General features: G+C 39.2%; 1 protein-coding gene across 3 annotated transcripts in view; it reads right to left on the bottom strand.

Annotated features, from left to right (window-relative positions):
• Positions 1-18,207, bottom strand: part of LOC122809088 (class II histocompatibility antigen, B-L beta chain-like) — an 837,388-nt gene that overhangs the window by 48,682 nt on the left and 770,499 nt on the right. For all 3 annotated transcript variants that reach the window (XM_044080317.1, XM_044080315.1, XM_044080316.1), the window contains exons 3-4: positions 3,753-4,025; positions 3,527-3,646 (exon numbers count right to left, since the gene is read on the bottom strand). In XM_044080317.1, the coding sequence (XP_043936252.1) occupies positions 3,527-3,646; positions 3,753-4,025 (393 nt within the window). The remainder of the gene's footprint in view (positions 1-3,526; positions 3,647-3,752; positions 4,026-18,207) is intronic.

Genomic DNA, 18,207 nt, shown 5'->3' with positions numbered 1-18,207 from the left:
TGTGAAGGGTGTAGTCTCAGGCAAGAAGCAGAAGATGCTTGGTGGGGGCTGTAAGGAGCCAGTCGTCTAAATACGGAAACACTTGGAATCCTTGCCGTCTCAGATGAGAGGCGACCCCTGCCATGCATTTGGTGAACATGCGGGGGGCTGTAGTGAGTCCAAAGGGCAGGGCCCTGAATTGGAAATGACTGGTTCCCAGCCTGAACCGGAGGAATCTCCTGGAGCGTCGGCTCATTCTGATGTGATAGTACGCATCCTGGAGATCTATAGAGCACATCCAGCTGTCTCAGCCCAAAAGGGGCAGAATGGACTGCAGCGTGACCATCCGAAATTTTGTTTTCTTGACAAACTTGTTCAAGTTGCTGAGATCCAAAATGGGTCTCCAGTCCCCTGTTTTCTTTGGAACCAAAAAGAATTTGGAGTAGATTCAGGATCCTTGTTGGTCTGCTGGAACTGGTTGAATGGCTCTTTTTGCCAGCAGCTTTGAAATTTCTAGTGCTGCTTGTTCCCTTTGACTGGGTGGAACGTCTGGAAGGGATTTTTTTGACTGCTTTGGAATGCGAAAGAAAGGGAAAATTAACTTAAAAGGGGGTCTACCTTAGTTAAACTTAGTTTTAAGCAACTAACCTGAAGAGCCGGTTGGAAGAGCACCTCGATCGCTGTAGCGGCAAACGAGATCTGAGGAGTTACCGCCTAGCATTGGGGATATAGGAGTGCCTCGAGCCGGTGGAACTAGCTCTCGAGCTTTTAGAGTGGCCGAGTCAGAGCTGAGGTTCGGCTCCGAACCCATCCAGCAAGAATGAAGGCGAGATAGACAACTTAACATCATACATTTCCAAAGCTAGCGGGGAATGGCTTTATTGGCCTGAAGTTCACAAGCTGAAAAAGCAACAAAACTACAAACTGAAGTAAATGCCACAAAAGTTCCATGGCTTACAAACTCTGGTCTGTTCAGAACAACAAGATGCAAATGTCCAGAAAATGCTACGTAATGGATAGGGCCATTAAAAAACCTCTTTAATAAAAATTATTTAAAATAAGACAAGCGCTTTCATTTTGTTTCACCACAACACTTCATCAGATAAATCCAAGGAAGTAGAGGCTAGAATTTATGTAAGATCTCACTCCTTAGCAGCCAATCAAAGTGACAAAATTGAGCCAGTGACCCCTTAAAAGGAAACTTGCATTATCTCCTTAAAGCCTTTAATTTTAACAGACTGGAAATGGAGATACATTCATTAATACCTGGTCAAACATCAGAAGTATTTTGGCAGCTGGTGTTTCAAGCTGATGTTTGGTTGACAACTGTTAAACAAGGATAAGCAAAATGAAAGCACTTATCTTATTTTAAATAATTTTTATTAAAGAGGTTTATTTTAATGGTCTTATCCATTACACAGCATTTTCTGGAGATTTACATCTTGTTCTGAAAGATGTAAGCTGTTGAACTTTTGTGGCTTTTACTTCAGTTTATTGGCCTGAATATAGCAATAAAAAAGTAAATAAAGTCATGGAAATTCAGAAGCCATGTTGCTGAAACATATGATGTTCTGAAGGGTGTCATTTGCATATATCCCATGGTACTCCACTACAAGGGGTTAAAGGTATTACACAGTGAAAATTCTAGGTAGTTTTTACTGAAGGGTTTGTCTGTGTGCCCTTTCTACATATACATACATACATACATATGTGTAGATATAAATTCCCTTCAAAACAACAAATTACCATAACATCAACTCGCATAACATTGAGATGACTTCGGCAAAACTTTAAATGAATGAACTCCGGGAATGGTATATTTCACCTCCGGGAAACTAACCACTTGGCCACCATGGTGAACTTTTCTTCAGTGTAGTGCGATCTTGGAGTTCATATATTTAGTTAGGGGGGGGGTGTAGGGGGCCAAGCCCCCCACTTTGGTTGGTTTAATTTGTTTTGGTTTATGTTTAATTTATTGGTGGCTAAGTGGTTATTTTCCCAGAGGTGAAATACGCCACTCCAGGAATTTGTTCATTTAAATTTTTGGCGATGTCATCTCACTGTTATGTGAGTCGATGTTATGGTAATTCATTGTCTTGACATAGATCCGTATATATGTCTATATATATATATATATATATATATATATATATATATATATGTATGCGTCTACTTTTTGCCATCGATTTTACAGTTCAGTGAATCGCAAATAAGCAGCTCCACTTACCTGAAACTTCACTTGTGTGAAACTGCAGTTTTCTGATGTCCGTTTCATTGACATAGTTAGTCTCCTGCTGGTACTGCAAGAAGTACATGTACATAGCCTTTATGTTATCTCTCGTACACTGTACCAGTTGTGAAGCATAATGGATGACAGGGTAGTGTCAGCAATCTTCTTCATGTGGTATGTTGTTTTTACAGTGGTTGTAGGTTTCAAATGCAGATCACACAACAGTAAGGATAGGGAAATTTACCCTTACTGTCACTGTAGTGTGATCTTGGAGTTGGTATATATAATATGCAGATTGTGTGGGGGCACAGCCCCCCCACATGAAGGGTGCAGGGGGGCTTGCCCCCCTGCAAAAATATTGGACAATATGTGTGCTTTTTTCTGTTATTTGCTTCGTTATTGTTTTTTCGGGTATTTGTAGTTTGGAGAAGTGCAATTACGCACAAGTGAGGTTTGGGGTATGTGGAGTCGCTTATTTGCTATTTGCTGAAGTGTAAATTCAACTATAAAAAGTACACCCATATATATATATATATATATATATATATATATATCTATATATATATATATATATATATGTATACACACACACACACACACACACACACACACACACACACACACACACAGACACACGTGTGTGTGTGTGTGTGTGTGTGTGTGTGTGTGTGTGTGTATGTGTAGCTAGTATCAGTGAAACAAAAAGTGACCTCACAGTTTGTACAGCTATATAAGAATGATGCATAGAGCACAGCATATAAAACAACATTTTACCAGCAAGTGAAATATTTAGGCATAATGCTATAAAGCCCGGACTATGACCCAGGCAACCTGAGTTCAGTCAGTAGCTTGGACATGTTTTGGAGTTGATGCATAGGAGGAGAGGAATGATATGTCTATGATGGTTCACCTCTCTCTTTGGAGGGGGGGGGGTTAGGGGATAGAGATGAGTGTCTAGGCTTAGGCACATATGCCATGGTAGAATCTCTGCTAAGAACCAGAGGTGTTTACAAGGGTTCTGGGTTCATTTGATTATATACATGCTCAGAAATTTATGTACATCATAATGGTCTATTTCATGCCAATCTATTGGATAGTTCAGGAAAGTACAGGTGATTAGGGCCTATAATAGGAAAACCACTGATGTCTGCCTTAATGACAATCTATCATGGTCACCATGTGCCTTTAGTGAAAGGAGAGCAAATGGGCCAGTTAGCTGAAAAGGGGCTGGTAGCTGGCAGACAGTGTAGAAACAGAAAAAAATATCTTAGCAGTAAGTTTCCAGAGAAAGCTTTTGCATTCAAAACACTAATGTACCTTTTGGAAATGTTCTTTTGCAGAAATATGCCACTAGTGGAAATGTGATGCTGACAATCAAAGCAGGAATTCCAAACAATTTTTCCAGTTTCTCCCAGATGTTTGTCATTGCTGCAGGATCTGAAATTAAATAAGCATCTTTGATTGCTTTGTACGTGTTTCCATAAAGTCTGGCAATTCTCTTTTATGATTTTTTTTAAAAAATATATTAATAAAATGTATTCACCCCATGGTACTAAAATGCTTTCCATTAATGACTCATGTTCTATTCTGCAAGCATGGGATTGTTCCACGTTGTCGGTTATAGGTAGATATTTCTTTATTTGAAAGGTCCCATCTCGCAGTGGCAAAATCCCAGAGGATGTAACTCCATAAAACAGTTCCTCACCATCTCTCAGCCATGTCACATTGATGTTATTTGGGTGAAAGCCATGAACAAAGCAGACCAGATACTTCTCACTTCCTTTTGTCTCCATTGAAACTGTCACAGAGCTTTTTTCTGTAGAAATAAGAATACCTTATATTTTAGTAATGGTTTAGTCTCTCTTGTCTAGTAATAATTTACATTTTTTACAAAATTGGTATGTATTACTCTAATATGGCATAAACTAGGATCATTTAGCAGTAAGGTGGCAGTGCAGCAGTCTGTTAAAGGATTATAACACTTCAAACATGACTTTAAACTTATGCATTGAATTGTCACTTAAGAGTAAACTGAGACTCAGGTGAATCAGAAAACTGCTGAAGAGTTCTCTCCTAGACATAAATCACGAGTTAGTTATCATCTGTGTATAGCACTAGCTTTATCACCTTTATAAACACTAGCTTTCATCCTGTCAAGAGACGTTCACATATAATTTTAGTGTATGATCCCTCCCCTCAAGAAAAAAAAGCTTTGTTTCACCAGCTACAAGTTACTTGTGAATATGTGGTGAGAATTTTTGGGTTAACTCATTCGGATATGATATAACTAAACTATGCAGCACTGAGGGTATGGATATTAAATGCATGCACAGACTATTTGTTCTTCAGTTACCCCCCCCCCCCATCAGTTCTTGTGCTATGGAAGTGAAATTATTTTATGTAGTAATTATTTATATAAATAATGTTGCCTTTTTGGGTTTACATTACAGCCAAAATTTCTCATGTTTCCTTAGCTGTGCTTTCCTTGTCGACTGCTGTATATCATAGTGCATATAACTGTTATCAGTTTGTTACATGCAGGCCTAGAATTGAAGTGTTTAGTAGAACTAGTTCTTTGCCTAGTCTTAGTGTTTACAGGGCTGTAGAAAATGAAAGACAGATGATTTTTATCATAATTTGATATTCTATGCAGCATTAATGTTTCTGTCCCTGCATCATTCTTAGTGGTTAATATTAGTTTATAGTTTGTTCTACAACAAAATTGCCATTATGATGCATTTATCATGGATGGATCTGAGAGCTGTTTTAACGAATCGATAGAAAGCAGAGGAATGAAAGACCAACTAGATCATCAACATATAGAATAAGGTTGGAGGGAAAAATTCAGAAGGAAGAGCATTCATTGATAAAAACAGTAAAGAGCAAAGGGAGGGAGACATGTTAGAACGAGGAGAATTAATAAAAGCAAAGGACCAAGAACTAAACCTTAGGAACTGTTCAGCATATAGGGGCTGTTGAAAATGTAATGAAGCTTTTTCCTTTGAAATGTTTATATAAGAGACTACAATAAAACTAAAAGTGACACCATTAAACAAGACACTATCCATAGCGGTTAGAAAGGAGGCTGGAAAAAAAGAGCTGTCTGCGTACTTCAACACAAGGGAAAGCCATTCTAGTAACTGGACAGAATTCTGTATTTGCTTAGATAGCCACTAGCTTCTTGAAAGGCATTTATTCCAGGTGCTTTGCAAGAGAAGCTGGGAGAGGATTGGTCTGTTGTCAGCAGTCATATGTAGAGAGGTGGGTTTAGGACTTGGGAAGACTAATGCATATTTGCTTATGGAATAAAAGGTGTTTTGACATAAGGACTGCTTAATTATGTGGTAAAAAGGTCTTTTAATATGGTCTTTACATAAATTAGGAAACTAAGGAACTGTCCCATTTGATTCAGGATTACCAAGTCAGACAGGTTGTTAAGTGGTTTATCAAAATCTTTTACTTAGATTTTCTTAACAAAGAAGGATGAGTTGAATTAAAATAGTCAGACTGAGATTTTGTGAAAGAATAAGACAAGGGGAGATCAGTATAAGTGATGGTAGAGAACCCACTTAAGAAGGACTCAGGAGTAAAAATGCTAGAAGAAAGAAAGGAGGTTGAAAAGGGCTTTCCTTTGGTCAGGACGTTATTTATCTCACTCCACGCTACATTAGATTAGAGAAAAGCTGAGACTGATTATCCCTGTAGAATGCTGTCTTGTATTCCCTGGTAACTTTTAACTTTATTTGTTAGAGAGATAAAGAGTAGTCTTGGGTCTTTTGCATGGAATTTTTCCCAAAACGCCTAAACATTGTCCATCATTTAAAAAAGCTGGTGGTTTGTGGTCACCCAAGTTTTCTTATTAGCTCTTCTTTTTATAGTTATCATTGAAAAGACTTCATCCTAAAGTAACATGGGAGAGACTTGTGATGGGGTTGTGAGAAGGAATGGAGCCAATAAATCTAGAAACAACAGACTTATTTGATCTTTTTACACCACAGTCAACAAGTTCACCAATAACCAAAATGTTACCTCACTCAGTGAAATATAACCACAAACAATATCAACCATCAACAGTTTTAACTTCCAGCCTGTTTTCTCAGATTATAATAAAATTGCTAAAAAAATTAAAGGACTTGGATCAGCATTCATTAACTCATTCCCACCATAATACCTAAAGAAAACTGATCACTCATCACTTATCTCTAGCCTAATCATTGGTTGCATTGAAAAAGAGGGCAATTTCCTTGCTAATTGGAAACAGGTCAAAATTTCCCACTGTTAAAACGAGGAGACCCACACAAGGCAGAAATTACAGACCTATAAAAATTCTTAGCCTGTTATCCAAAATTTTAGAATGAAATGTAAATAACCAGTTAACATCCTTTTTTTTAATCCAACAACAATCTCATCAGTGCTCAAGACAGATTCAGAGTTGGACACAGTACCCAACCAGCACTTCTTAAGATCTTCCAAACAGTTGGTTCCAACTATGAAAGAGTACAGCCAATACCTGCAGTATACCTCAGATTTGCAAAGGCATTTGTCATTGTCAGATACCATAATCTCATCCAGAAACTGCAAGAAACTGTCTATACCAACACAGTACTGTTCTTGTTCAGATCATACCTACAAGATAGAAATCAGTCAGTCTGTTAGAAAACACATTCTCCAACCCATTCACAATAAATATAGGCATACCCCAAGGTTCAGTGGTAGGTAGACTTCTTTTTTCATCTTCAGTAACAGCATATATCAACATACTAACAATATAACCTTAATTCAGTAGGTAGATGATTCAGAACAGGTCCAATGTGTAACCTACCATTCAAAAACAAGAATCAAAACTTCAGTGTATTATTTAGATAAACTGGTTCTTGTATCAAACATCTATATACCACAACTTAGTCAAGAACAGTTTAGCTGTCAAAGCTATAACCTGTTAAACAATAGAAAAAAAATGACTATATAATTATAGAGGGAGAGGGAGATTAGAATACAATATTAGATCAATGGAGGGACTCTACCAACAAATCTAGACCTTTTGACAGAAACACAGCTGCAGCACTATTAGAATTATGCACTGAATATGATCTAGCTGATCATTTACAAATTATAAAGGAAAGAGCTGTTCAAATGAAATTCTAAAAATTTACATATTTTTCTCCATGTTTAAAATCATGGTCATATATACAATTTTTTTCATTTGTAGTGAAATTATAAAGGCACTAACTAATTTTCAAACAGAACTTAGAACTTTCTCAGATCATTCCAAAATTTCACTGACTCTGAACTGTGATGGTATGTTAATTGGTCTATCAGAGTTAGTAATTAGATACTCGATGTTATGAAAAGAAGTTGTAAAGGAAATAATTGTTATGAATCAAAACAGAATACACATATGAAACCTAATGTATATTGGCTAGCAATCAAATCTTAGATTAGAGAAATACTAATTAATAAAGCTTTCTACTACAAGAAAGTATATAATAATAACTTCGCACAGATCTGGAAGTTAAACTCAATAACAAATATGATGAACAGGTAGAAAAAGAGACTGATTTGCTTCAGAAAACAATAATGCTGTTTTATATGTCTCTTGTGGTTTAAAACAAAAAATATTAACTATTTACTCAGAATGGGCTCAAGATCCATCTAAACTGCTTGCCTATCTTATTAAACTCCAAAAACCTACTCATACAATTCATGAAATTAGATACAAATATAATAATAATAGTGACCTTTAACACGGACAGTAGTTTATTATTTACATTATCTGGCCTATGCAAAAGGCCTACATTCATTGAAGAAATCTGTCTAAAAATGTCCTAAACTGTGATTGGGGCGGGTTATATTTGCTCCAGTATTTTGCAAAACACATAAAATGAGGAACATTCATCTTCTACAACATTAGGTTACGCTAAGAGTTGATATTTCTGCCAATCCACACCAGTCATAAAAATAAGCAGTTGTCTCCTGCAATGCTGTTTAGTCATAGAAGTACAAGGAGAAGTAAAATAGTTGATGATTTGTGTATCTGCCAGTGGTCTTTCATATAGGTTTACATGCTTCATTCTGTGTTTCATATATGCACATTTCTTATCAATGAGCAAAGGAGTAGGCACAGCCTCCAGAAAGTCAATAACTTCTCTGCCGCTACTCCATTGTGAGTTAGAGGAAATCAGTGCCCTTATGGACCCCCACAGAGCAGATGCTATGCCATGTGTAAGGAGAGTTGTCTAAAAGACTACATAGTATGGTCTGGCCTGAGCCACAATAGAGAGAAAGTTATCAAGCAAAGCAGATTTTTTTTCAGAACTTATGAGGTAAAACAGGGGATTTGGGGTGCTTTAACAGATGCAATGTATTTGGAACAGCTGTCATTTTTTTAAAGCTGAAAATTTCCATACATTGAAAAGTTCCTTGCTTGTGAAGATTTAAAATGATTACCTATGGACTTCAATAAGGGATCAAAATGTATGTGTTTTAGATTTTAAATATCTGAGTGTATTGTAATTCCTAAGCATTTCACATGCTTAGTTTACCAGTGAAATGGCAAAAATTGATTGTGTTACTGCGTCATAGACTGAAAAAAATGCAGGACTTCTGAATGTGTGCATTGGCTATAAAGACAGAAATGTGGTCAGATTTGCGCAGGACCTTTTGTAAATGAGTTAGAGATTATGATTGACTTGGCAAGAGAAGCCAGTAATCATCAATATTTTCCAGAGGGACTAGCCTAACATCACACTTTCACTGGTGGTAGTCAATAGTTCAGTTCAATAAGGAAATGTACCATAACAGTAGATGTTGAATGATTACTACTGCAGTAACCTAAGCTATATGGGTTATATCCTGCATAGAGTATAACAGCTTGCCAGCTTCCAAAGCTTCAGGGCACCTTCCATGTGCCCAAACCATTAGTCAGACAGTTTGAGTGAAGCTAAACAAAAAGACAGCCCTTTAGAGCTTTCATGCCAACTGAGAGAGGGATACTAAGCCTTGCAAGGACATTGCTAAGAAAAGAAAAATACATGTCCATACCCTGGCATAAAAACACTGTAAAAAACAAGGGGGGTGGAGGGAGGTAGCGGCTTTTGCAGCAGTGATCATTTGAACATCTACTGTTATGGTATGTTTATTTACATAACTGTCCCATGTTCTTCATATTGACCACTGCTGCAGTAGCCTAAGCTATATGAGTAGATTATCATAGCTAAGAACAGTGAGGTGGAAGAGGAAGGGGAAAAGGTCCAGTATCCCCTGGAGAATTGTTCTAGCAAATCCTGTCCTACACCTGGAGAAGGAACATGCACAGAGAACCAAGTTGCTGCTTCTAGAGTTCAACCCTTTCTAAAAAGGGATATATGATGCCAAGGCCTTAGTAAAATGAGCCTTGGCCCTACCTGGAATAGTTTTGTTGTGGTGGGAATAATAAAAGGTAATAGCCTAAGACAACAAATTAGAAATAGTCTGATTCGATACATGCTGTGTCTTCTTTTTACCTTCACAAGAAATGAAGAACTGATAAGAAGTTCTGATAGATTTTCTTCTGTCAAAATAGTACCTGAGTTATCTGTAGACACCTAATGTATGGATTATACTTTCTCCCTCAGTTTTATGTCCTGGAAAGACAACAGTGAAATGGATAGTTTGGCTTAAAGTAAACTCAGATACCAAGTTAGATAGAAAAGAATAATTAGTTCTCAAAGAAACCACATCTATGTGAAAGATGAGATGAGATAAGGTGAACCACCATAATGGCCTGCAGCTCAGATATTCTTCTTGCAGAGGTCAGAATAATCAGAAGAAAAAAGTGTTTTCTATGTTAAGATCCACAAGTCAGCCAGATAAGTTGGTTCAAATGGAATAAGTTTTAGCTTCTCTAACACAAAATTAAGACACCAAGCAGGAACCGCCACTTTTCTGGGGGATTCTTAAATAGCACTCCTTTCAAAAACATTTTCACATGAGATGGCATTGAAAGAGTTATCATCCGGAAATGGCTGACAAATGAACCTTGATAGGAGAGTAAGACAGACCATAGGATAGTAACTTCCACAAATGCAGTAAAACCAGAGAAACATTAGTCCTTAATGGGTTCTGCTTGTTTTGTTGGCACAAACTAGAAAACCTTTTCCATTTGCTTATATATGATTTTCTAGTAGCAGTCTTTCTTGCTTTCATTATTACCTGCTACATGTTCTCAGAAAACAAGTGCCTAAAAGGTATTAAGATTATAATCCAGGCAGTCAGTTGTAGCTCTGACCTTATATGAGTAAATCTAGTCTGTGCGGAAGCTTGTAGTAACTGACCCTGGTCAATTCCAAAAAAATGGAGAACCACTGTTGTCTAGGCCAGAAGGAAGTCACTATAATGATATTTGGGGAGTCCTTCTAAATCTTCAGAAGTACACTGGAAATCATTGGAAAGGGTGGAAAAGGATACAGGAGCATTCGTGTCCAAGGAAAAGAAAGGGCATCTGTCTTCCAGACCTTCTTGTATGGAGCCCTGGAACAGAATTTTACTAGTTGATTTTGCCTCCTCTGTAAACAAAGCTCTACCTGAGGAATCCTACAAAGCTGGCTCAAATCTTGGGAGACCCCCTGATTCTGTTTCCATTCATGAGGGTCTGCCCTGATCCTGCTCTGCTTGTCTGCCACACAGTGCTGCTCTGATGCCTGTAAAGTGAGCACTAGTGGGAACAGCCCTGGAAGCAGTATATACAGTCATAAACACACTTCAAACAATGAGTAGTGACCTGAGAAATAGAAGAAACTGAACAATACAAAATAGAGTTTTCCTCATAAGCGGAAACTGTAGCCAAAACCTTTTGCATACTTTCACAATTAGTCAGAATAAACTTTAACATATTTGCCTGATAATTCAAAATTCTAAAAATTAAAGCTGCAGAAGTATACACTTTCCCCCAAATGTATCAGTAGCTTTACCATTCTTGTCAGAAGGGGAGAATTAGAAAATTAGAAATAACAAAATGCTTGGCATCAACTGGATTAACTAAATTATAACTGCTGGGTCTGGGATTACCGTATAAAAACTTGAAAGACTGATGATCTTTGTACATATTTCTTTGAGGCAGAAGTTTGGCTGTCAGGGAAACTGCAGGCTGTGACAAACATCCTCCAGTGCTGACAGCATTGGGGGATGAGTGATGGTTCTGGAAATTTCAGTTGTAGCAAATCATAATATTTTATGAGGGATTGAGAAACCTCAGTGTTCTCTGACTGAAAACAGTGGTTCATTCTGGAAATAGCCTCTAAGAAAGAGAATCCCTCACAGTGACTTTCAGACACTACACTTTCCCCATAATTTGAATCAGAAAATCTGAGGAGAAAAGACTGCATCTGTTCCTTCACATTATCCTATAGCCTCCACAAGACCCTGAACCAAGCCGAATAAACTACCCCTGTCCAGAGACACTGACAATGGAGAAGCTAAATGTTTAGTTTTTTTGTCAGTTTTTGACAAGAACGTCAAGGCAAACAGACCTAATATTGCCAGCAATGGCCTCCCCAGGGATAAGCACAACATTCTGGCTAAGCAGGGGCACATTCCCTGCCCTTTCTCGCATGAACAAGAAAGGTTGCTCTCCCTTTCCCACTGAGGGGACCCAACAGTTGCAGAGTTTGTAACTAACACTTGGTCCATGGTGGCTGTATGGGCAACACCAGAAGTATCATAAGAAAAAGAAGATGGTCTGAGGAGCCAGCTTTGACCACAGCAGAGTCAGCCACCTGTGACTGTAACAAATTACCTGCCTCTTGTAATGGTTAAAACTGCTTTGTTAACAAAGGTAGCTTGCTCCATGATCCAGCCAAAAAAAAGGTTCTTGTTTCCCAGAGAAGCTTAGCAGCAATAGTAGGTAAAACAGGAGAATAGCAAAAAGAAACCTTTTCCCACAAAAAAAAAAACAAAATAAAAACATGTTAAACCCTCTCCCCTACTCCAAAAAGTAAAATAAACAATTTCTCCATAGAAAACATTGTTTTTAAACAACTTTTAACAGTTTATTACTACAAAAGTAAAAAAGTGCATTCCTGTTTAAAAGTACATGAAAGTCTCAAGACTGTCAAAGAAAATACTTTTTCTAGCTTAAAAGTATTTGGTTCACACAAAAAATAGTTTAAACAACTTTAAAAGTAACATGAAAGATGTTCCCCAAAGGAACTTATCTGCCCAGCAATGGAACAGACTTAGCTGACCGTCAATCCCTGAAAGCCAGAAGAAGAACATTCTTTCGGGAGACCGAAAAGCTCTGAAGGACTTGGTACCCAAACCAAAATTTAGTCAGCTCAGCTTGACATGACTAATGGTTTAGGTGCATGGAAGGTGTCCTGAATCTTTGGAAGTGGGCCTGCTGTTATATCCTATGAAAACATATAACCCATATAGCTTAGGCTACTGCAGCAGTGATCAATATGAAAAACTTCCAATGTTTTGCACTAAAGTTTAAATGACTAACACAGAAAGGGCCAGCGAAAGATGGAATAATAAATACGAAATTCCGCCATTCACTGATGCAGTAGCTGCTAGTGCATAACAGAGCATTCTAGTGGGCAGAAAAGTTTTCTCAGAGAAGCCAGAAGCTTTGTGAATTGCAGAAAGTATCTCTAAATTTAAGCACTCAGTGACTTTTTTCAATATCCTGGAATGGATCACACACTGGGGAAAATGATCTCTAGCCTAGTGGATGGACTCAGAAGAAGTTGTTGGTTGGTATTACTCATTATTTTCATTATGAACCCCACTTGATATGGGAGTGCTTAGATTGGTGATTCACACTCAGTGTCATGATAAAGACATTACCTAAAATGTTGTTATCTGAGGGACAAATAATTATTGGTCAGTAGCTGGTGTAGTGCTAGGGGCATTGCAGCTATATAGACAACTATGAGGTAAGAGAGATAGACCCTATAATAATGCTTCTAAAGTGTCAGCAAGTACTGGATGTAGTGCCTTCTTTTTCTTATTATTACTTATTTATTTTTTGTAAGAAACAGCAATGGAACAGTCTAGCATGGGGTAGTCCCTGTCTTCTAACTGTCAATAAGTAAATGATTTAATTTGGAAAAGCTGGAGCCTCACGTTAAGTAAGCATCATCAGCAGAAAGTTTAGAAAAAAAATACAGTTATGTAAGTCAATTTACCATAACAACAGATGTTTAAATAGATCACTGTTGTAGTCGTCAAAACTGTATAGGTCATATCCTGCCAAGGATCAGAAATCTAGCCAGTCTACAAAGCTTTGGGCTCCTCCCTCCATACATCTGCCCTTAGCACAAGAGTACAAGTTGGTATAACAGTGACATTCAGGTGTTTAAAAACTGGTCCAAAGAAGAGACTATAGCCTGAAGCTCTATTTCAATTAGGTCAAAACTAGAAGAAATGGTTATGTTAGAAGGGCAAAGGTAAAGCAGGGTACCCCATCCTGGAAGCTGAGAGGTTGCTAATACTGCAACAGTGATCTATTTCAGCACCTGCTGTTAAGGTAAGTTAACTTGCACAGCACAACTATGTTCTTTATTACATCATTGTTCCAGTAACCATAACTATATGGAACAACCGCCACAGCTTAGGAGGAAAGGTTGGATGGAGAAGGATAAGAAACTAGAAGCCCTTGAAGGATGGCATTTACAAATCAGGCTCTGTCTCTGGAGATTGAATCAAGTTTGTATTGCCCAGTAAAGATGTGGACAGAAGACCAACTTACCACTTCCGTGATAGACCTAGTATCCATCCATTTTCAAGAAACCTCAGAAGTAGCAACAGTTCTAGTAGAGTGGTTCCTGACTTTCTGAGGAGGGCTTTCTTCATGGTGTGTGTAACAAGATTTGATAGTGTGAGACAACTATCTAGAAATCACTTGTTTAGAAAGTGGTTGTCCTTTCTTTTTGCCATCAAAAGATTCAAAAAGTTAATTACACTTTCTAAAATCCCTAGTATTGTCTATGTAAAATCTTATTTGTCTGTGGACATCTAAAATATACAGAACACTTTCACCTCTGTTTTTGGAGTTCATGATAAAGCACAGGGAGATGAATGATCGTGTTTAAAGTAAATGCAGAGACCACCTCTGATGTAAAAGAAGAGATGGTTCTACAACTCAGTCTATTCTTGTGGAAAATCAAGAAAGGATGCATAGATAGAGTCTGTAATCCAGATACCCATCAAGCTGAAGTCACAGCAATAAGCAAAGCCATATAGAAATTTTAAAATAGCAATTAGCATATCCAACAAAACTATGATCCCAATGAGGTGCTACTTCTTTATTAAGAGGCATAACATTCAAATACCTTTTTAAAATCATTTAACTTGACATAAAGAAGAAAGGGGCATCAAATGAAAGACTAGCAGAAAGGGCTGAAAGATGTATCTTAATAGAAATGCACTCAAGACCAGAAATGAGCAATTCAAATAAGTAGAGAAGTATCAGATGTGCTCCCTGTTGGGGTTGGTCTTGATTTTTTATGGCACCATCTATAAAATATTTTCTATATTGCTAAATATGATTTCCTTGTATCAGGTTTTCTTGTCTCCTTTATACCCTATGCACATCATGAGAAAAACATGTACCTAGATGGGATTAGCATCCAAACTGTTAGGTGGAGTTCGTGAATGTTGGAGTTGATTAAAGGTCTTGATCTGTGTGAGAAAATCCACTCTGTGAGGAAGTTTTTAGTAACAGCTTTTGGCCAGATGCTTGAAAATGGAGAACCATCATTCTTGGAGCTTTTCTCCCCGGGCCTCCAATGAAAATGGGTTTCTGACCCAGTGGACTTTCCCGGTTACCAAATGTCAATAAATAAATAATAATAAATAAATCTTGTCTGGGTAAAAAGGGAGTTACCAGAAGCATCTTTGGCAATTACAACTTGATCTTTAGAAGGACTTTAGGTATCAGGGGAAAGAAGGGAAAAACACACAGGAGCATTTCCATCCATGAGAAATAAAATGCAACTGTTTTTCAGACCTTTTTAGAAGGTGCCCTGAAACAAAAGAGGTTTACTTGTCTGTTGGGAAAGGAGGCAAGCATATCTACTTGAGAGTTCCCCACAGGTGGACAATATCCTGGTAGACCTCTGGGTATAGCATCCACTTATGATGATGTATCCTGGATCTGCTTAAAGTGTCTACCATTGGGTTCTGAGCTGATGGAATGTATAAAACCTGATGAGTAAGACTGCTCTGTAATGCCAGTTCACAGACAATCATGACTAGTCTGCACTGGAGATATGACTTTGCTCCCCCTTGTTTCCTTATATACCACATTATTGTGGTATTGTCTATTATAAGTTATCAGTGGTTCAGGATCCACAGCTGACCTATGGATTTGATAGATTTATTAGGGACATTATTTCTTTGAGATTTATATGCTTGCTCCTGAAATGAGGTTGTCTCATACCCTGAATCTTGATGCCCTGGAACACTACCCCCCCCCCCCCCCAGCAAAGTCTGAAGTATATGTTGTGGCTTACTGATCAGGAAGAGGGGAAGAAAATGACAGGCCCGCATTTAGCAAGACCTGACTGGCCTACCATAAAAGTTCCTTCTTCATGAAACTGAGCACTGGAACCTGGGAAAGTAAGGCGGTGAAGATGGTGGATCTGAACTGAGTTGAGATACCACTGGATTTTCTTCATATGCAATCTGGCAAATAGGACCATTAAGATGGAGGATGCACAAAACCCAGAATTCTGAGAAACTCTGTTGCAGTGGACATGCTAAGGATGGCTCAGATTCAGAAAATGAGATAACAAGGGTACCAAACTACCATAAGAGGTTATATCCTATTTTAATGAATGGGAAAGAGGCCATTACTAAGAGGCACGCAGCCTCTGACCTAACCATTGCAAACCCTGCAATGGTTACAGAGGAGCACTACTTGCTGTGGCAGTCTACTCCAGTCAGAGCTTTAGGAAGGACCCCATTCCAAATACCTTTGGCAAGGGTTCACCTTGACTGGGAGGTTGGAAAAGGAAGTCAGCAAGTAGGTGTGTTTGAGGATATCCCCACAGATGTCCCAATAGGGAATGATTTTGATAATGCAGTACCGTGTGTTCATGCAGTTACATGCAGTCAGGCTTGGAGACAAGCATGTGGGTCTGGTAGCCTGGAGGAGACCTGGACAGACTGCATGCTTGCAGCCAGGACTGATGAGGTGGTTAATCAGGGTGGGAGCTACCCTGTAGCAGTGAGACTGAAGGTGAACCATGGCTGCTTGTGGGTACTGATGTTCCCTTGGACAGAGTGACTGCAAGGGTAGAGGTAAGTAGTAGTAGCCAGGCTGACAGTGAGGTACTACTGCCAGAGGATACCAGACTTCCTGTGGAAGGGGAGCTGGGAAGGGTTAAAAAGAGAGAGAGTTGAGACAGGCTCAGCTCTCATACTCTACATTACAAGGCTTGAGGGAGGTCGCTAGTGAAGCACCTGATTCACAAGGGAAAGGGGAATCTGTGTAATGGGACAAAGGGTTGCTGTATAGATTGTGGACCCCTGAGGGAGGGCTAGAGGGTGAGAAAATACAGCAGTTGGTAGTGCCCACAGCCTACCATCTGGCACTTCTAGCCATAGCCCATGATATTGCCTCTGCAGGTCATATGGGCATAAAATGTACATCTTATGCAGAACTTCTATTGGCCTGGGATTTCCAGAAATGTAACAGGGTACTGCAGGACCAGTGAGCAGTGCCACAGGGTAGGAAAGGCAGGAGATGAGTTGAAAGCTCCTTTCTTGCCTTTGCCTGTGTTTGAGGAGCCATTTCAGAGGGTAGCTATGGATATTGTGGGGCCTCTGAGTACCCCAGATTCCACAGGGAAAAAGTATATCCTATTGGTAGTAGATTATGCTACCAGATAACCTGAGGTAGTGGCTCTGTCTTCCATTGAGGCAAAGAAGGTGGCAAATGCTTTGTTAGAGATTTTCAGCAGGGTAAGTTTCCCAAAAGAAATACTGACTGACAGAGGTGCCAATTTCATGTCAGACCTGCTGGCTTGTCTGTAGAACTCCTGTGGGCTGAAGCACCTAAAGACCACCCCCTACCATCCCCAAACTAATGGTCTTGTTGAGAGGTTAAACTCTACACTCAAGACCATGCTACGAGCATTTGCAGACCAGTTTAAGAGGGACTGGGACAAATATTTGCCCCATCTGTTGTTTGCTTACAGAGAGGTGCCCCAAGAATCCACAGGTTTTTCACCCTTTGAGTTGCTGTATGGACATAGAGTGAGGGGATCTCTAGATTTAATTCATGATGAGTGGGAGCGTGAGTGTAAATCCCACAAGGAGTCTGTTGTGGCATATGTCCTAAACCTCAGGACAAGGCTCAGGGAACTCATGGGCTTGACCCAGGAGAACCTGGCAGAAGCCCAACAGCAGAAAAAGATCCGGTATGACAGGAATGCTCAAGCTAGCTAGAGAGTAGGTCAGAAGGTAATGGTTCTCATTCCTGTCAGACACAACAAGCTGCAGGCAGCCTGGGATGGACCCTACAAGATGGCAAGGAAGGTCAGTGATGTTAACTACATGGTAGAACTGTTAAGCAGGAGGAAGGGGCACAAATTGTACCATGTTAACATGATGAAAGCTTACCATAATAGGGAGGCCCTTGTGCTGAGTATTTGCAGTGGATTGCAGGAGCAGTCTGAGGGAGATCTGGTGACTGATCTCTTCAGTGAGGTTCGGACTGATACCTCAGTGGAAGGGGTAGCAATGTCCCAGCAGCTATCTCCTACCCAGGTTTGAGAAATCCGAGCAGTGTTACAGGAGTTTGGGGACGTGTTCACTTGGAAACCAGGGTACACCCATCTGGTGCAGCACCAGGTGGATACAGGACACCAAATGCCTATTAGGCAGGCCCCTTATAGGGTGCCTGAGAGAGTCACACAGACTGAAGGAGGAGATACAGGAAATGTTGGAACTACGGGTAATTCAAGAGTCCAACAGTCCCTGGCCCCCAGTGGTGCTGGTGCCAAAGAAAGATG

The sequence above is a fragment of the Protopterus annectens genome, chromosome 8.part0, assembly GCF_019279795.1.
Source record: "Protopterus annectens isolate FY-2018-M chromosome 8.part0, PAN1.0, whole genome shotgun sequence".
NCBI classification, from domain to species: domain Eukaryota; kingdom Metazoa; phylum Chordata; order Ceratodontiformes; family Protopteridae; genus Protopterus; species Protopterus annectens.
The sequence above is the reverse complement of the archived record's forward strand: the minus strand, read 5'-3'. Positions and strand labels throughout refer to the sequence as shown.